Genomic DNA, 21666 nt, shown 5'->3' on the forward strand with positions numbered 1-21666 from the left:
GGGCAGTTAGGGGTGACCAGGCCAGCAGGGGGGCAGTTGGGGGTGACCAGGCCTGCAGGGGGGGCAGTAAGGGGTGACCAGGCTGGCAGGGGTATCAGGCTGGCACACAGATGCAGTGAGGGGCAATGAGGCCGGCATGCAGAGGCAGTTAGGGGTGACCAGGCAGGCAGGCAGGTGAGCGATTAGGAGCCAGAAGTCCAGGATTGTGAGAGGGATGTCCAACTGCCAGTTTAGGCCCGATTCCTGGGATCAGGCCTAAACCGGCAGTCAGATATCCCCTGAGGGGTCCCAGATTGGAGAGGGTGCGGGCTGGGCTGAGGGGACACCCCCCCCCCCCGTGCACGAATTTCATGCACCCGGCCTCTAGTCTTTCTTATAAAAGTTTTCATAGCAAAGGATAAAACTATAGCCCCCCCACTCCCCTAGTTTTAACACTATAATTAGTGTGCCTACACAATGGCTTAAAATAACTTCCAAAGGTTTTTGAGCCACTGAAATTAGTGCACCCTAAAAGGAATTGAGCTGTCACTAGAAAAATCCATTTCAGAAAATCCATCTTAGGTGATTCCCTCTTCAATAGTTATCCAACAACCCCATCAATTCTTCAGGACTTTCCTGTGTGAATCACATTTATTACATAATTATTTTCCAAGCAGGTGAAAGAAACAAGAAGGAAGAGCTATATAAAGATTATAATTAATAATTGTAATTAGAGCGTCTCAGATTTGTGGTTTCCATTTAAAGGAGGGTCAAAGAAAGGATTTCTAAAATACCAGAAGGGCAGAGCCCTCTTCCCTCCCTTTCTCTTTTTCTCCTTCCTTCTTCACCTCCTTGAACTTCAGGACTCTGAATGCTGACTCCATCTCCTAATGTTTTTAGGATGTAGCCATAAGGTATTGTTTTCGCAGAACTAAATCATGGGCTCATTTCTCTCAAATACAAAGGTGCAGAAATAAAATATATCTTCCTAGGGAAGAACTGAGAAGACACCTAGAAATAAATGAGCCACTTTCTCAAAGCCAAAATTTCCAAGGTGAAAATAATGCCATTTAAACATTACCTAAAAATTATACAGTTTGCCAAAGTTCAGCATTTAACTTTTAATTTCAACATTCAGTTTAAATAGAGTAGGACAAGAAGGTGGAATAAAATGGCAAAAGATTGACAAGATTGACCAGGTGAAGGGAAAAAATTCAAGCACTACTCAGTGTTGTCACAAGCTTCACAAAAGCCTGAGCTATTAAATATTTAATCCATTTTTAGCTTAAAATTGTATCCCAGCTCATGTCACAGATCAATTCAGTCTTAGTCCCGAAGATCTGTACTATCTGTCCACATAGATCAGAATCTCTCTATATAAAGAGCCAGTGTCCATAACATCCAAAACGACCAAAGGCTTGACCGAATGCCAGGCTGCATTTTGTATCAATATTATCCTATATAATAAAGAGGTAATATGCAAATTAACCCCCACACCCTCACAAGATGGCGAGAGAGAGAGAGAGAGAGAGAGAGAGAGAGGCAGGGATTTGCAGTGGAGACTTGCATGAGGCTGCCTCATGGCACCCCGCATCCCTCCCTGACCGACCGCTAGCAAGGGCTGCCTTTAGGCTGCAGCCCCAGGTCCTTCACCCCCACCCCCAGCCCAAGGGTGTGGCACTGGGCAGGGGCGCCTGGGGGTCCAGGAATGTGGCGCAACAGGCCAGCAAGGCGTGGAGTGGGGCTGTGTTTACGCTGCCAAGTTCCCTGCCTCCGCCGCAGCCCATGCATCCCTCCTCCCTCCCCTCGGAGGCCAAGCTCCTGCCTATGTGCTTGCCGGGCAGGCCAGACTGCACCTGAGAGTGAGCCATGGTGATCAGGATGGCCACTTCTTGGGATGGGATGGCTGGGCCGCAGTGATTCATGAGGGCGACGAGGCCCACAGGGCACGCGCGGCCCTTGGGTGGCGGGGGAAGCTGGCCAAGCCAAGTCTGGCTTCAGTGGGGCCAGCGGGAGCCCGAGGCCACTCCAGCCCCCACAGGTCCTGGGTCAGACGGTGGCTCAGCAGTGAGTGGTGTTTCCATGCACGGTACCCGGGGCGGCCGAAAGCTGCTGTGACCTTGTCCCACACTTCAGGGAGGGGGAGGAGGCTTTTGGCTACTGGTGCCCTAGGCCACACCACCCGCGCCATCCGCCTGCCAGCCAGCCCACCACTCACAGCCCCTCCCCATGGCTGGCCCCACCCCCAATTGGTCCCCCCACCCCAATTGGGGGCAGGGCCCACTGGCCAATCATCCACGGCCCCTCCCCCAGCTGGCCTGGCCCTGATTGGGCCCCAATCAGGGCGGGCCAGCTAGCCAAGCTTCTGCAGTCTCCTCCTCCCAAAAGGCCCGAATTCATGCACTGGGCCTCTAGTATTTTTATAAAATGTGTGTTTTCTTCATTTTACAGAAATTATAAAATACAATAATATCAGCTTTTAGATAAATATATGACTAAAATAGACATTAACTGACATACCACTCTGATATATTCTAGGAAAGCAATCTGTTCTTTCTCCTAAAAGTTCACATTGACCTTTCTAATTTCGGCTACAGTCTAAATCAGTGATGGAGAACCTATGACACATGTGTCAGAGGTGACACATGAACTCATTTTTTTGGTTGATTTTTCTTTGTTAAATGGCATTTAAATATATAAAATAAATATCAAAAATATAAGTCTTTATTTTACTATGGTTGCAAATATCAAAAAATTTCTATATGTGACACGGCACCAGAGTTAAGTTAGGGTTTTTCAAAATGCTGACACGCCGAGCTCAAAAGGTTCACCATCACTGGTCTAAATGCTTCCTTCAGTCAGGCTTTTACCAGGGTCTGAGTGTTCTGAGGTTCAGTTTTTATTAACATGATTCCATAAAGTATTATGCCTTTATATTTTTCCTCTTTCGCTATTTTCTTTAAGTAAAACATCTGCTTTATTGAATTGTGACTCTTTAATGACATTATGTAGCCTCTGACATTGAAGGTATAATTTGGCATGTCAAAACATCATCTTCTTGTCATTTATAAAAGAATACTTGCTACCATATTAAATAGTAAAAAACTATTTCTAAATCTTCTACAATACCCTCCCCCTAATAGCTTTGAAGAATAAACTATTTTTCAGGAGACATAGCTACTTCCTACTCTACAAATTATTTTGCTATTTGTAAGTATTTTCTTAATTACCTATAAGTTTCTTTATATATTCTTATGTCAAATTGTTCATGTGTAAGACCACAGAGAATAATAGGATGCTAATATAAATGCCTGACAATTCTGAAACTATTTCCCAAAGACTATGAAAGTTCTCTAAAATCACATGCTCACGTAAAATACATATAATCTAAAGCATAAATTTATTAGCCTTTTTATTAACTAAAAATTACTTACCAGACTTCAGAAATAACTAATACTTATGTGTCTTGGACCTTGGAAGGATAATTTAAGATATAGTTTTATAATTGGGGAGAAATAGTAACCATTGAAAGAGATTCAGTTCCTGCCATGTTTTTCCCATCGGCAAAGACATTAACCCACAAACCCTAGCAAGGGAACTGGAAATGAACTGATACTTTACCCATTTCGTATTTTTTTACTAGAGAGCTAAAACACGCTAGCTATGGCATTGCTGCAGAGGTACAATTTTTTTATCGTTCTACTCAAACCATCTGACTGTCAAATTCTCTATCACTGCCAGGCAGCATCTCCTTATTTGTTCTTGTGAAAGCATTCTCAGGATAAGTTATTATGTTCTTAGTCTACTGCCAAATTATGACATTTCTGCCTCCACATCATCGCTGAATCAGTCTCTATGTGGTTTCATTAGAAATTCTCTGCAAGTGTAGTGGTTCATTCTCACTTTAATGTCATAATTGTTTTAATTTATCTTAACTGTTGAAAGCATTATAGATGTCCCCCTTTTCCCCCATTGGTCCCATGTACCTGCCTCTCACCTCCCCACCCTAAGCCTTCACCAGACCATTGTCTGTGTCCATGAGTTATTAATGTCATAATTTTTTAGTTAACCTCTTCCTGTTTATTCTAAAATAATAATTCCTTTCGCTTCCTTTGACTGAAAAGTTGATATTTGAGCAAAGATTTAAAGAAAATGAGGGAGTTAGCATGGAGATATGTGAGTTAAGAATGCTCCAAAAAGAGGAAACAACCAATGGCAAGGTGTAGGGTAGGCATATTGCAGGCCTGCTCAAGGAAGAGCAACAAAGCCAGTATTACTGTGACTGAAAGAGAGGGGCAGAGAGCAGTGGAGTTTGAGGTAAAGAGGGGCCAAGGTCATGTAAGACTACGTAGGCTTATTCAAGTCTCATTATTGGCCTAAATTCCTTTCTACCTCCCCATAGGGAAATTAGAGAAAAAGGCAGAGATCTAGAAACAGAGAGATGAAAAGATAAAGACAGATATATGGCTATTCATTTATATATGTACTAGAGGCCCAGTGGACGAAATTCGTGCACTGAGTGGGGCGTCTCTCAGTCCAGCCTGCACCCTCTTCAATCCAAGACCCCTCAGGGGATGACTGACTGCCAGTTTAGGCCCGATCCTAAACCGGCAGTCAGACATCCCTCTTGCAACTGGGACAGCTGGCTCCTAACCGCTCACCTGCCTGCCTTATTCCTAACCACCTCTGCCTGCCTGCTGGATCGCCCATAACCACCTCTGCCTGCCTGCCTATCACCCCTAACTGCTCCCCTGCCTGCCTGATCACCCCTAACCATCTCTGCCTCGGCCCCCACACCGGGACCCAGGCTTCCCTCCTCCAGCCGGCCATAGGAAACTGGGACCTAGGCTTCCCTCCCTCTGGCCAGCCTCAGGCAACCGGGACCCCGGGCCGGGTTTGCCCGGGCCCTGGCTTTGTCAGGAAGGACGTCTGGTCTATCTGGTCTAATTAGCATTTTACCTTTTTATTAGTATAGATATGTGCATGCAATTGCTTTAGTTAGAATTCTATTAAAATTCAACAAATTTTTAAAAATATATTTTTATTGATTTCAGAGAGGAAGGGAGAGGGAGAGAAAGAGATAGAAACATCAATGATGACAGAGAATCATTGATCGGCTGCCTCCTGCATGCCCCCTACTGGGGATTGAGCCCACAACCCAGGCATGTGCCCTTGACTGGTATCCAACTTAGGCCCCTTCAGATCACAGACTGATGCTCTATCCACTGAGCCAAACTGGCTAGGGCAAATTCAACAAATTTTTAATGTGCAATGATGGAAATAATAATCAGACATGGCCAAGCTCTTGAAAGGATTATAATAAAAATGATTATAGCTGAAATATAAAGAATTTTTAAAAGGTATAAACATCCATAATTAATAATACAAGGGAAGCCCTGGCCAGGTAGCTCAGTTGGTTAGAATGCTGTCCCAATATGCCAAGGTTGTGGGTTGTATCTCCAGTCAGGGCACATGCAAGAATCAATCAATGAAGGCATAAATAATTGGAACAACAAAGTGATGTTTCTCTCTCTCTCCCTCCCCCCTCTCTCCCCCTTCCTCTCTAAAGTAAATTTAAAAATTAAAAGATAATAATACAAGAGAAAAACCACATGCTCTATGTTAATGTAGAAAGAATGTCTGAAAATATGTATTTACATATACAAAAAATATTTGTTTAATATCCACTATGTGCCAGGCATTAATCCAGGTGCTGAAACACAGGTTTGAACTCAAAATGTAATAGGGGTATATAGGAAGTAAGAAATAAATTTGTGTAAGAAATAAAGATTACAAAAGTTATATGGTATGTGTAAAGTGATAAATTCTATCCAAAAATAAAATTTCCCAGGATGAAAACCATCAGAAGTACTATGAGTAGGGTAAGCTGCAATTTAAACAAGGTAAATGTCACTGAGAAGATGATATTTCAGCAAAGACATGAAGAAAGTGGGGAAGTTTTCACATAGATAATGGGAAGAGTGAGTTTTAGGCAAAGGAAAAAGTCAGTGTTAGGGCTTTCAGATTGGAGTCTGCCTGGCCTGCTTAAGAACATAAAGAGCCCTGTATTCCCGAAAAACAGTGAGCAGAGAGAAGAGATTCAGTGAGCAGACCATGTAGATCTTTTAGGCCTTTATGTTTTATTCTGAATGAAATGGGGAGCCATTGCTGGTTTTGAGCAGGAGGAATAGCAGCTGACTTAGGTTTAAAAAGAGATTTATGGCTTCTGTGTTGAGAATAGACTAGGAGACCAAGAGTGGAAAACAAGGAATCTAGTTAGGTTATTAATAAATAAATGCTCAGTGATGGTGACTCAGGCCACGGTGACAACAGTGGAAGTGGTATGAAATGTTTCTGTCTGGAGATGTTTTTAAGGTGAAACCTATAGGATTCTATGATGAATTAAATGTGAGATGTGAGAGATAGAAGAAAGACAAGAATGATTCCAAGGTTTTTGTCTTGAGCAAATGGAAAAATGGAGTTGCTCCCAACTGAATGGGGCATTCTTCTGGTAGTGCAGGTTTGGTGGTGGTGATGGGATTAGGAGTTAAGAATTGGATTTATTAAGTTTGTAATATCTATAAGAAGGCAAAGTAGAAATATTGAATAGGAAGATATACAAATCTAGAATTCAGGAAAACAATTTGAGCTGGGGCTATTAATTAAAGTGTAGAAAGTACTAGTATTTCCTATATAATAAAAGGCTATTATGCAAATAGACCGAACGGCCGAACAACCGAACAACCAGTCGCTATGATGTGCGCTGACCACCAGGGGGCGTGTGAGGAACACAGCAGGCATTGGCTGAGGTGGGATGGTAGAGCAGGTGAGGGGGGGGAGGTGCCAGACCAAGCCAGACAGCTGGTCACTGTCATTGGGGCGAGCCTCTGGTGGTTATTGAAAATTCTTTGCTCCCACGCGCGGCGGTCCCACCTGGTGCTCGCACCTGCTGCCAGTGCTGACCCCGCTCGCACCTGCTGGTGGCGTCAGCCCCAATCTCTTCATGCCATCAGCGGGGCCAGTGCCATCAGTGCATGGGAGTGGTGGCAGTGGGAGTGGGGCTGCTGGCAGACAGGGAACCGGGAGCTGCAGTGGGCGGGGCCAGGTGGGGGCGCGGAGGATGGGCTAAGACCCGCGCCCCTGTGCCTACCACAGCCTCGCAGCCCACAGTTCCTTTCAAGGTGCACGAATTCGTGCACTGGGCCCCTAGTTAAGCTATAAGAATGAATGAGAATCACTGAGGGAGAAAAGAGAAGAACTAAGAAATATAGTATAGTTGTACCAAAATGAAGACACTGAGAGCTGTTATATTTCTATCTCAGAGCTCAGTCAGAAGCATTGTTTCAATCTTAAAATGGCAATCTGTTAAATGGAAAATAAATTTTAGAACATGGGAGGGCTGAAGGAGAACTAGAGAATTTCCTATAGAAACTCAGTGTCATCCATATTGGAGAGAGATTTGGAGACATGTCATCTTTTTTGATGAACCTAAATAGCACCCTAGCATAGTAAGGCAGCCAGAGCTAAAGCACGGTGAAAGAGAAAGGCAAAGCCTCAGATTATAGTTTAGCCTAAATCTGGGTCTTTATGTATCTCAAAATGAAGAGGTAGCTTGCCTAAAACTATTCTTGCTGCTGTCCACATGACTCTTCATAAAACAGCTATCTGGAAAAAAAATGCATCATTCAAAAATTAAAAGTAGTGTTATGGCTTCTTGATATATTGTCCCCTTTATCATGTTTTTTGCAGTATTATTCATGATAGCCAAGACATGGAAACAACCTAGGTGTCTTTTGACAAATGACTAAATAAAGAAGATATGGTAGATATAGACAGTGGAATACTATTTAGCTATAAGAAAAGATGAAACATTGCCATTTGTGACAACATGGATGGATCTTGAGAATATCATGCTAAGCAAAATAAGTCACTCATTTGTGAGATATAAAACAGAAAGCAACAAATGAACTAACAAAATAAATAAACAAACTCATATACACAGGTAACAGTATGATGGTTACCAGAGGGGAAGAAGGGTGGGGGAAGCTGAAGAGAAAAAGGGATCAGATATATGGTGATGAAAGGAGACTAAACTTTGGGTGGTGAGCACACAATGTAATATATAGATGATGCATTATAGAATTGTATACTTGAAACATAATCTTATTAATGAATTTCACACCAATAAATTTAATTTAAAAAATGAAAACTAGCCAAGCAAAGTGGCTCAGTGGTTGAACATCGACCTACGAACCAGGAGGTCATGGTTTGATTTCCTGTCAAGGCACATACCTGGCTTGTGGACTCAATCCTCAATGGGGAGTGTGCAGGAGACAGCCAATAAATGACTCTCTGTCATCACTGATGTTTCTATCTCTCCCTCTCTCCCTTCCTCTCTGAAATCAATAAAAATATTTTTTTAAAAAAACTAGCAAATCATGACCACAATTGGATACCACTTCACACCCATTAGGATGGCTGTAAAATAAAACAATATAAAATAAAAAGTGTTGGAAAGGATGTAAAGAAACTGGAACCATTATACCTTGCTGGTGAGAATGTAAATTGCTGAAGACACTGTGGAAAACACTGTGGCAGTTCCTCAAAAGTTAAACACAACATTACCATATGATCTAGCAATTTCACTCCTACTTATATAGCCAAACAACTGAAAACAGGAACTCAAACAAATACTTGTACACTTATGTTCATAGCAGCATTATTTACAATAGCTAAAATGTAAAACAACCCAAATTTCCATCAACAGATGAATGGTGAACAAAATGTTGTATATACATATATTGGAAAATTATTCAGTTATAAAAAATATGAAATTCTGACACATGCCATAACCTGGATGAACCCTGAAAACATTATGCTAAGTGAAATAAACTAGGCACAAAAAGACAAATATTGTATGATTCCACTCATATGAAGCACCTGGAATAGGCAAGTTCATAGAGGAAGAAAATAGAAAGTGAGGGCTGGTAGTGAAGATGGAATGGAAACATTATTTCACTAGAGGCCCGATGCACAAAATTAGTGCAAGAGCATGCCTTCCTTCCCCTGGCTGCCAGCACCAGCTTCTCTCTGGCACCCAGGACCTGAGCTTTCCTCCAGCCGCTGGCAGGCACCAGGGATCTGGGCTTCTCTCGCAGAGGGAGGCCCCAACCACCCGCTGCAGCCTGCCGGGTTGGTAGCCTGGGCCTTCCTCTTTGGGGAGATCATGGAGCCCCCCGATTGATTGCCCCACCAGCCAGTGGCCTGGGCTTCCCTCTGCAGGTCAATCATGGGGTGATGGCCGGGCCCCTAACCAATCGCATTGCACCTGCCTTGACTGGCCTGGTGCCAGTGGGTGTCATAGTGTGGTTGCCCAGAAGGTTGTCCAGTCTAATTAGCATATTATGCTTTTATTATTATAGATGGACACAGAGCTTTTATTTGAGATGATAAAAATGCTCTTGAAATGGGTAATGGTGATGGTTCCACAACATTTTGAATGTATTTAATACCACTAAATTGGACATTTAATAATTATGTAAATAGTAAGCTTATGTTTATATACATTTTACCAAAATAAAAAAGAATTATCATGATAAAAATCAGAAAAGCATCAGCATAGATTCTTTGTTTAAATACTTGAGAGAAAAGGCAGATGCAAAAAGAATAACAGAAGTGATATTAACCAAGAAAATTGATAAAAGTTTAAATAAGCAGTACTCATGGCATCAAAGAAATTACAGAAAACATGTTCCGCCTGGCTGGTGTGGCTCAGTGGTTGAGCATCGACCTATGAACCAGGAAGTCACGGTTTAAGTCCAGGTCAGGGCACATACCAGGGTTGTGGGCTGGATTCCCAGTGGGGGGCATTCAGGAGGCAGCCAATCAATGATTCTCTCTCATCATTGATGTTTCTATCTCTCCCTCTCCCTCTCTCTTCCTTTCTGAAATCAATAGAAATATATTAAAAGCAAAACAAAAACATGTTCCCTCTCATAAAAAAGGTCAAAGAAAAGGAAATGAAATGAAAGAAGAGATAAGAAAAACAGAGAAAGGGATAGAATTGCCCCAAGAAAGCTGGGAAAGAGGGATAAATAAAAAAAAAAGAAAAGAAAAGCATTAGAGAGGTTAAAGGAATATTAGAATCAACTCAAGCATAATAAACACAACTGAGAATAGTGTAAAGATCATGAAATAAAGACTTAGAGCAACTACACAAAACAAAATAGAAAAAGACAAAAATACACAAATAACTAGGAACAATAGAGGTGCAGAGAGAAGAGAAAAATCCAATGTATACATAGTTCATGTTTCTGAAGAAAAGACAAAAAATTAAAGATATAATTAAAAATTTTCCAGCGATAAAAGAGGTATTACATCTATATATTGAAAAAAATAACACCACCATGATCCAAGAAAAGAATGATATATAATGACAAATTCCAAGATAATTCTGAGTTTAATTATTTAATTGCTAGACTAAAGAATGGCATTGGTATCTAGGCAGAAATATCAAGTAATTCATAGGAGAAAGAAATCAGGCTGTTTCAAGAGCTGGAAAAATTCAGACAATAAATACAAAGTTCAGAGTAATGGAAAAATGTGTCTTGAAATATTTATATCCAGATAAGTTATTCTTCATATATTGGGACAATGGGTAGACATTCTCAAGCATATAAGAACTCAAGAGCAATAGAATTATTATTCCTTCATGAAACACCTGTTAATGAAAACCAAGGTATAAATCAAAAAATAAGAGCTGAGGAATGAAGAAAGCATGCTACAGACATTAGTGGAAAATATTAAATCTATTAAATATAAAACTAAGGTTGAACAACTAAGTGAATTATAGTTTTGAAATTGCATGTTATATATGAACTCTAAATTTTAACAGTTCAGAAATTAATAAATAACAAACATAAAAAAGTGGGAGAAGGGGACAAAATAAACTGTATTCGATTTTGATTCTTATCTGACACTGAGGCCCAATGCACGAATTTCGTGCATGGGTAGGGTTCCTAGCGGCTGCCAGCTACTGGCTGGGGCCTTCCTTCATTTCGCACCATCCCCTGGTGGTCAGCGCACATCATAGCGAGTGATCGAACTCCCAGTTCGTCAAACTCCCGAGGGGACACTTTGCATATTAGGATTTTACATATACTAGTATAGATAGCTGAAGTCAAGTGATACTGCCTTAAGTTGAAATCTATAGCTAAGTGAAAAAAATTAACCCAACCTTGTAAGCATTTTATAATCTTTACTCACTTTAGAAAGAGCTTTCAGAACTAATAATGCTTGTTGTGGAGATTCATTTATCTAAAAATTAAGTAATATCTTTATTTTCAATTGTTTTTGTGATTACAATTAATATTATTTAATAAAAATCTCATAGAGTAATCCTATCTGTATCTCAATTTAAACCATATGTCCATTTTCTATTTCAATACATGCATATATAGATGAATAAATGCATCATCATCCAGAAATAATCATTGTATACATTTGATTGAAATGTATATGATGGTTATTTCTGGATGATGATGTTTTTACCTTTGGCTGATCTTTGATCTTTTACCTTTTTCTTTGTGTTTTCAATTTTGTTCTAGTTTATAAATATGTAATTATTAAATTTCACAAAAGTATCAGAGTATATTTTAAGAGGCATATAGTCTAATTGGTGTTTATTTTAGCAACAATGAAAACACTCTTTCTTTTCAATGATAAAGTCAGAAGTCCAATTCTCAAGTCTTCAAGGTTCTTTCAGTTTACTAAAACTCAGCCATCTATATGTCCTCTTTGGAGAAGTGTCTGTTCAGATCCTTTGCCCATTTTTAAATTGGATTGTTTGTTTATTTGGTGTTGAGTTTTATAACTTATTTATAAATTTTGGATATTGGCCCTTTATCAGATGTATCATATGTTATCCCATTCAGTGGGTTGTCTTTTCATTTTGTTGATGATTTCCTTTGTTGTGCAAAAACTTTTTAGTTTGATGTAGTCAGGTTAACTTTTTTCTTTTGTTTCTCTTACCCAAAGAGATATATCAGAAAAAAATATATTGCTACAAGAAATGTCTGAGAATTTATTGGCTATGTTTTCTTCTAGGATGTTTATGGTTTCAAGCCTTACATTTAAGTCTTTAATCCATTTTGAGTTAATTCTTTTGTATGGTGTACGAAGGTGGTCTAGTTTCATTTCTTTTGCATGAATCTATCCACTTTTTCCAGCACCATTTATTGAATAGACTATCTTTACTCCATTGTATATTCTTACCTCCTTTGTCAAATATTAATTGACCATAAAGTTGTGGGTTTATTTCTGGGCTCTCTATTCTGTTCCATTGATCTATATGTCTGTTTTTATGCCAGTACCATGCTGTTTTGATTACTATGGCCTTGTAGTATAGTTTGATATCTAGTAACATGACTCCTCCAACTTTGTTCTTCTTTCTTAATATTGTTGTGGCTATTCAAGGCCTTTGTGGTTCCATATAAATTTTTGGAATATTTGTTCTATTTCTGTGAAATATGGCATTGGTGTATTGATAGAATTGCACTGAATCTATAAATTACTTTAGAAATAATGAACATTTTGAGGATGTTAATTCTTCCTACCCATGAGTTCATTTATGCTTCCATTTATTTGTATTTTCTTGAATTTTTTTCTTCAGTGTGTTATATTTTTCTAAGTATAGGTCTTTTACATTCTTAGTTAAATATATTCCTAGGTATTTAAGTGTTTATGCAATTGTAAATGCAATTGTTCTTTTAGTTTCCCCTTCTGATAGTTCATTATTGGCATATAAAAATGCAGTTGATTTCTGAATATTTATTTGGTATCCTGTTACTTTACGAAATTCATTTATCAGTTCTAGTAGTTTTTTGTGGAATCTTATGTTTCTCTATATACAGTAACATGTCAACTGCAAATAATGACTGTTTTACTTATTCCTTTCCAATTTGGATGCCTTTTATTCCTTCTTGTCTGACAGTTGTAGCTAGGACTTTTAGCATTATGTTGAATAGAGTGGTGAAAGTGGACATCTCTATATTTTTCCAGATCATAAGGGCAACCCTTTTAGGTTTTGCCCATTGAGTATGATGTTGGCTATGGGTTTGTGATATATGGACTTTTTTATGTTGAGGTATATTCCCTCTATTCCCACTTTGCTAAAAGTTTTTATCATAAACGGGTGCTGAATTTTATCAAATGCCTTTTCTGCACCTATTGATATGATCATGTGCTTTTTATCCTTCATTCTGTTTATGAGGTATATCACATTTACTGATTTGTGGAGATTGTACCCAGAATAGACACTTCTCTAAAGAGGATAGAGATGGCCAATAGACATATGAAAAGACACTCAACATCACTAATCATCAGAGATATGTAAATTAAAACTACAATGAGATATCACCTCATACCTATTAGAATATGCTATCATCAATAAATCACCAAACAAATATTGGTGAGGATGTGGAAAAAAAGAGAATCTTTGTGCATTATTGGAGGGAATGCAGGTAGGTGCAGCCACTGTGGAAAAACAGTATGGCATTTACTCACAAAATTAAAAAAGGCACTGCTATATGATCCAGAAGTTCCACTTCTGGCAATATATCCAAAGAAAACTAAAACACTAATTCCAAAGAATATATGCACCCCAATGCTCATTGCAGCACTATTTATAATAGCCAAGATTTGGAAACAGCCCAAGTGCACATCAGTAGATGAGTGGATAAAAAAGCTGTGGTACATTTACACAATGGAATATTACTCAGCTGTAAGAAAGAACGAATTTTAACTCTTTTGTGACAGCATGGAGGCACCTGGAAAGTACTATACTAAGTGAAATAGGCCAGTCAGAGAAAGCAAGTATCACATGATCCCACTTATGCTGGGAATCTAATGAACAAAATAGACTAACAAACAAAATGGAAACAGACTAATAGATACAGAGAACAGACTAACAGCTGTCCGGGGGGAAGGGTATTGGGGTGGGGGGGATGAGTGAAAAAGGTGAAGGGATTAAGCAAAAAACAAACATATCCATAGACACAGACATCAGTATGGTGAATACCAGAGGGAAAGGGGGTGTGAGAGGAGGTAGAAGAGGATAAAACGGGGAACAAATGGTGATAGAAGGAGAGTTGACTTGGGGTGGTGAACACACTATACAATAAACACCTCAAGTCTACATAATTTTATTAACCAATGTCACCCCAATAAATTCAATAAAAATATAAAATCCCTCTGTTAGCTAAAGGGAGATTAACAGTTAAATCCTTACACCTGACACATCAGTGATCCAAGACTCTTAACCAAATACACATACTTGATAGCCTTAATGCTTCACCACACACAGCCACTCTCATAATCAGACTTCTCTCTGGTAGGCTGACAGGGAAGAGGAGCACAGGAACAAGTGGGTAAATGGAACTGCACAGCTTCCCAGGATATTTACAATTTCTTCTCTTACTCTATCCTACCCTATAGAAGAAAACAAAGTGTCTTATCCTCACACTCTTCAAATTCCCATAAAGAAGTGTGTCTAGTTCTCTGATGTCTTTTGATCTCAATATTTTATCCCAAATCCCTAAAACCCTCCAGCAGTTTGGAGATTAAATGTCTTCTACTCCCATACTTTCTAAGCTACCTTGGAATGAAACAACTACTATTTTCTCTATTTTACTGTTATGCACATGACTACTGAACATTCCTCCCATTTTTTCTCTCTCTTTTACTCTGATATCAATCAATACAAATAGACTGAATGAGATCAAGTAGATCAGTCTAAGGATGTAATCTTAGACTTGAAGAGAATTCTCCTTACAAAGATTCCTAGATAACAGGTCTGAGAAACATTGACCTAATTGTAAATTTGGGACCTTTCTCCCCGATGTTGGTCACAATGGATGTGATCTGTCACAGAACTGAATTGATATCATTTCACCCTAAAAAAGAAACATGGCTCTTTGGAGAAAAGGCTGATTCCAGGGCTGGAATACGGAAAGTATACTCTATTGTGCTAAGAAGTAGGGAAGTACTCAAAGAACAAATCATATCAAAGCAATGCAGGAGCTAGCTTAAAAGACTCCCACTGGGTTAACTTGAGCATCAAAATCAATAATAGTAGTAATGGATTAAAAACTTTACTGTTTTAGCTATTTTCTCATGGTTTCACTCTTCCTCCCCACTTTTAACATTCTTTCCTTTATTTCTTTACCTTCAATGTCTATGCACGGGAGCAATATACTCTTGTTTTTGCTGTTTCTGAATGATGCATGTGTGCTACACTGGAGTAAAAAAAAATCTGAGTTTTGGCTTTAGGTTTTGGGGTGATCTTAGAAAAAGTAGTCTCTTAACTGACTTACCAGTAGGCCCTGTGCCACTGAAAACAATCTGATATGGTTTAACAAGGTTATTTATTTGTTTGACACATAAAATTGCCTTTTGTTTTGTTAATCTTTACCTGAGGATATTTTCCCCATTGATTCTTAGAGAGTGCAATGGAGGAAAGGGGGGAGGGGAAGAGAGAGAAACATCAATGTGAGAGACACACATCAATTGGTTGCCTCCTGCATGTGCCCCCAACCTGGCCAGGGATTAAACCTGCAACCCAAGTATGTGCCCTTGACTGGGAATGAATCTGTGACTCTTAGGTGTGCAGACTGACACTCTAAACATGGAGCCAAAAGGCTAGGGAAAAATTGCCATTTTCATAGGTAAAATGTTTGAATATCAGATATTTCATAAGGTTCAACAACATGGTCCAGCCAAGCTTCTAGGAATTTTATATTTGGTCTTAGAGCCAAACCTCAAGATATTTTAAATTGGTTTCCTGTGTTATCTTCTGTGCCTTTTATTTCCTTGGAGACTTAATGAGGAAGGATAACTGGCCAAGGTATAGAGCATGGGCCTCTCTCACTACCCTGAATAATGACATCTGAATCTCACATCCATACCATCTATCAGAAGTTCTGTCATGGAGTGGAGTGATAGACCAGGAATCAAGAGACTAGATTCTATTCTTGGTGCTCTTATTACCTAGTGAAAAGTTGGATGAGCTGTAACTTCTCTCAACCTCTATTTTTCTATTTGCAAAATAGGGGCTGAATAAGAACTAAGTTGTGTCTGATGTATCTACCAGCTCTAATATTTTGCAGGTTTTCTTTGTAGGAACTGAGAGGTGGGAGTTGGAAAAAGTACTGTAAGTACTTAACTGTATTTATACATGTACTGGTATCCTTTACAGAAAGATACATCAGCCAACCAAATAGATAACCGAGGTTAGAGGGGGAAATAGACATTATTTGCTGAAACCTTTGGTTCAGTCAAGTCAAAAATAAAATTCTAGACTCTATATTACTTAATATGTTTTACTAATCCATAAAATGTCATTTTGTGTAATTTAACAAGAAAATATACTTTAGTTGATTTTAACATTGTTTTTTCTTTCTTTTATAAATTGTATGAAAGTCTTAAGTGATTATGAAGATTAATCATTTGTTCACAAATATATGGACTTCAAATCATAAATTTCTTGAGAACTGTAAGAAAATGTTTTAAATGCTTTGGCTCTGTGCTGTCCTATTATAATGACGCTAAATTTAGTCAGGTTTTGGTTTGTCCTCATCTGCACAATGATGACAATCTCTAATTTAGATTTTCTAATATAAGCATTGTTATAAAATAGTCTGTAGTCTAGGATTGCTTAGAAAAGGCAAAAATAAACTTAATTCTTGCAAATCTGAACAACAATATGCAGCCTAGAAAGAAGAAAAGGCTGGTTGCATAACAACGCAGTAGAACAGTGACTATCCCCACAGTCTCCCTCCATGGAGTTACCAGGCCCTAAAAATAATTCTACTTCATTCAAGTACATTTTTTTCAAAAACAGCAACCCCAAGTAAAACTTTCATGAGCAATTTTGGTATAGGCCACACCAGGAATAGAGAAAGTAGGTAATATATTTAACAAATTAGAAATGTATAGGTCACATTTACACAAGCAAATGATTAGAACTTTTGGCTACATTAGGTTTACTTGGTCACCTTTATCATGTAATAAAGAGATCCTTCTTGTAGCAAAAACTTGAGCCAAAAGTTATAAGCTTAATTTCTGCAAAACCCAAAGAAGCCAATGAGCCCTGGTCCAATGACCAAGTTACTCTTCTTGTCAAGAATGCTTTATGCACATACACTCATGCACATATGCACACACCATGTAGCCAGACTTTCCTGTCAATTTCTGAGACATTGTCTCCCATTCTGTCACCTAAAATAAAATCACTTTGCTTCCCAGACTCAATCAATAGTTTATTTTAACCTCCTTTCTCCCCCTATATCTTATGCTACATTCAAATCATCATTACATAATTTGGCCCTTTCTGTCTTCAAAGCATGCACATGAACTTATTTGAAACCAAGGTATATAGTGAGAACTTGAGAGATACACATTAATATCCCAGCAGTTACAGAGAAAATTTATGTTGTGAAAGATAAAACAAAGCCAATGAAGCATAAAGTCAACATGATGAGGCATCCTAATGTTTCTGTTGGACAAAATTTATTTGGTAAGTCTTCTTTTCTGTTGTGTGTTTTTTCCCTTCCCAGGCATATTACAATTATCAAGCATAAGTGCTATCTTTATATTCCTTTTAAATTTCCATTTTTCTCTGTATCTGATATCATCATAGGTACAGGCATATCAGATGTATTTCAAAACTGGATCCCAGTCAATGCATGGGTCTCTAATAATTGCTGTGAACATTTAGGAGCCTAACAATTACATTTTTTGAAATGTCCTTCTTTTCTAGAGTTCTTATTCTATTTAAGAGACTTTAAAGTTCTTCCACAGATTTTAGGCACATGATCATTAATATGACCACTTGATTTGAATAAATATGAATCATAAATAAAAATAAACTGAACTTTAACTAACGTTTCAAAATAACACTACAAAGGCCTTGGTGGGTGTGGTTCAGTTGGTTGGGCATCGTCCCATACACTGAAAGATTGCTGATTCAATTACCAGTCAGGGCACACGCACGGGTTGTGGGCTTCATCCCCAGTAGGGCGTGTAGAATGAGCTAATGGATGTTTTTCTCTAACACCAATATTTCTCTCTAACATCAATGTTTCTCTTTCTCTCTCACTCTCCCTTCTTCTCTCTTTAAAAATAAAAACAATATATTTTTCAAAAATAACACCAAACAGTGTGTTTTTATTGCCTAACTACAAGCACTACATAAGTAATATAAATAAGGACCATCATTCTTAATCTTTCACAATCAAGCAGATTGTTTTTAAATGAAAATGGTCTCTGTTAGGAGAAAGAACTTCCATTTTAGAGGAATCGCAGCTCAGCTGAACAGGAGAAACCAGATGGAGCAGGAAGGGAGTAATGGAGAAGCCAAGTCTTACCCCTGGTAGCTGCAGTGAAACGGGCTGCCCAGGCTGAGGCTGGGGCCTCCCCACTTCCATCCTGCTCAAAGGCTTCTTGGAGGAGGCAGTCAACTTGCTAGAATTTAGCTTCATCTTTCAGTCAATCCAGGAAGGCTTCTTAGAGGAATCCCGTGCCAACTGGGGGAAGTAGGTTCTTCTTTTTGGTATCCAGCCCAAGGTGCTCATCCATGCTCTCAGGCGCCTTCTTTTGGGTCCTTCCCACCCACAGAGTGCTACGGCCCTAGGTCCTTGGTGCCAGGGTTCAGCAGGTGCCAGGCCAGAGGCACACACCTGAATCTTAGCTTCCGCCGAATGGAGGTGAGCAGGGCAGAGCAGGTCTCACCTCCCCAGCTACCGCCTCAGCCTCTGCTGTGGCTCTCCAAACAGATTCTTTGGAGGCCATTTCCACAGGGAAAAAGCCACTAATTTAGGGTATAGTTCTAAGTTTACCCAGTATAACCTCACTCAGTAGTCCACTGCGTAGTACCTTTTAGCGTGTAAAGTGCCATATTCACAGGTTCCAAGGATTAGACCTGTGGACATCTTTAAAGAGCCTACCATAAGAGGGATCATGTTCCATTTAACAAATGAAAGAAGGTTGGTCATGTGCTGAGTGCAGAAAACCAGGAGAAAAGTGGTATTGGGTATTGGATGAGACTGGGAGGTGGGCAAGGACCACAGTATTTATTACATCATAAACCATGTTGAGAGTTTTGATCTTTATTCTAAGAACACTGAGAAGCCCTCAAAGAGGTGACAGATTACACTTGATATTTTAAAATATCCCTCTAGCTACTGGGTAGAAATGTATTTTAAAATAGCAGAAGTTCAGGAAAAAGATGATGGTAGCAGCAACAACAGATATTCAAATGATTAAAATTATTATTCAAATGACTGAAGTCATTTCAGATCTTTCACTTCTATTTGGCTTACTCTATGACTGGTTAAATACCTGTCTCGTAGTTCTATGGGGAAGATTAAATGTTATGAGGCACAACATGCCATTTATATAGGAACAGTGCCAGGCATGCATGATAAACAGAGCCTTGCATTATTATATTGCTTCTATTATTAGTATGCATAACTTGATGCTAGTAAATTAGAAAACATGCAATATGAATGATGTGAATGATTTTATAGAAAAAACTGATTATACTTAAATAAATTTCTATTTTAAGTAGAAATATGAAATGTAATTCATGAAGTAGAAAACCTGAATAGATTAAGAGTGCTTGGAAACACTGAAGGAGAGAAGAGAATTTGAAAAATGAGGTAGTGGAAGGGGCAAATCCAAGTCATGTTCGGCTTTTGCAGTCATCTTAAGGATTTTGGCTTTTACTGTAGGGAAAATGGGGAACCTTTGGAGGTTTTGATGAAAGGAGTGCCATGGTCTAACTTTGGTATTCAAACTGGCTGATATTTTGAAAATAGACAGATTGTAGGGGGTAAGCTTGGAGGAAGAGAATGATATTTTATTCCCTTGACTTGGTAAGTCTCTCCTAAGTGCCTCCACAACATCCTGCCCTTACTACACTCTCAGCTTTTGTCACATTTTATTATAATTGCCTGTACTTACTCACGTCCTCCTCTAAATTGTAAGCTTCTTTAGAGGAGAAATCAAGTTTATCTTCTCACACTGATTTCCAGAAATTAGCATAGCACTTGATACACAATAACTGCTGAATACAAACTGACTGAATTAAATTAGTAAAACCAATACTTATCTTCTGTTTACAGACATGTTACTAGGGTGATAGAGAGAACGAGTGGTGATTCTCTGTACCATGAGTACCACACATACATTTATCTTATTAGGTTTCTTTTTCTGTGTAACCATTTGTTATTTTCCAGCATGAACTGGCTGGTGTGTCTCATGGTTCTAATTCAAGCAAAGGAGAAAGAAATGAATATTTATATGTATATAACCAAGTGTATATACCAAACATGACATTCATATGGTAATTAATTTAAGCATTTAACCCTCCTCACAAACTTGGGAAGAAATGTATAATTAGCTCCATTTTATAAGAAGAAACCAAAGTTTAGAAATGCTAAGTAACTTATATAAGGGGACCCAATATGTAAAAGACAGGGTTTAAATATATATAAAACCCTTGTTTATCTATCTATATTATATAGCTTGATATAGGTATATAAGCAAAATAAAATAAATGGATACTTTTAAAATACAAATATGTTACTTACCGGAAAGTATAGAAGCAAAGACCCAAAAAGGATAGTTTCCAACAGGATAAGGCCCGATGCTCTGATGCTCTAAAAAAATAAAATAAAAGTGTCATTGTTAGACTTACATTTCTAGGCATGGAAGAATTTATGCTATTGGGACAATTCCTCAACCAGTAGAACAGCATTCTTTGAGGGAAAGTAAATAAAAACTGGCTAATATTTCAGACAGGGGAACATAACTGAAACAAGCAAAGACGGACTACAAAGGTGATGGTAGACTTAATAACTTTTCTCATGCCTTCATGGAATTTTATTCTCTAAAATTTGAATTATTGAGCAGTCTAAGCAGCTAGAAACACTATCTAGAAAATCCTTTCAAACTAACTGATTCACTGACTCATTAGATCTTGCCAGTATTTCTGAAACATCAGCTACAAGTGCATATTGAACTCTATCCCTAAGCCTCTTCACAAATACCCACATGATGATTTCAGTGCGTAAAACAAACATATGCACAAGGTCTTGGCACCTCAGTGATAAAATATAGTCCCCAGACTCACTAACAGAGCTCCACTATGTGAATAATAGAAATCACCCTAAATAACAGAGGAATTTCACCTTGTAAACATGCTTAAATTATTCTCAACTCAAAAGAATAAGTTGCTTTTCAAATAAATGTTCTGAATATTTAAAGTTTATAAAATATTTTATTAGACTCAAAATAGCATTATTTTCCCAAAGCAAAATGCTTTGAGCTGTGAGATGAAATGAAAAAATGACAAAAAAGTCAATCTTATCTTGTAATAATAAATTTTGCTTCGGTGAGTTTAAATATTAATATAGGGTAAATATATCGATTAAGAATACAAAGATAAAAACAGGTCATTTGAGGGTCCCTGTGTTTTCACTAAATGCCACATAAAATGTATACACCTGGTGCAAATATGATATCTTAACTGAAAATAATTTGAGGTAGTAGCAATTAGTTTTTCAACAACAAAAAGCTGAAAAACCAAACCACAACAGCTCATTACTTAAGAAGAAATATCAGCTAACC

At 38.4% G+C, this 21666-nt stretch overlaps 1 protein-coding gene across 1 annotated transcript in view; it reads right to left on the minus strand.

Annotated features, from left to right (window-relative positions):
- GPR158 (G protein-coupled receptor 158) overlaps positions 1-21666 on the minus strand; it is a 393556-nt gene that overhangs the window by 88683 nt on the left and 283207 nt on the right. The window contains exon 5 of the mRNA XM_005865859.2: positions 20628-20696. Within this exon, the coding sequence (XP_005865921.2) occupies positions 20628-20696 (69 nt within the window). The remainder of the gene's footprint in view (positions 1-20627; positions 20697-21666) is intronic.

The sequence above is a fragment of the Myotis brandtii genome, unplaced genomic scaffold (assembly GCF_000412655.1).
Source record: "Myotis brandtii unplaced genomic scaffold, ASM41265v1 scaffold215, whole genome shotgun sequence".
NCBI classification, from domain to species: Eukaryota; Metazoa; Chordata; class Mammalia; order Chiroptera; family Vespertilionidae; genus Myotis; species Myotis brandtii.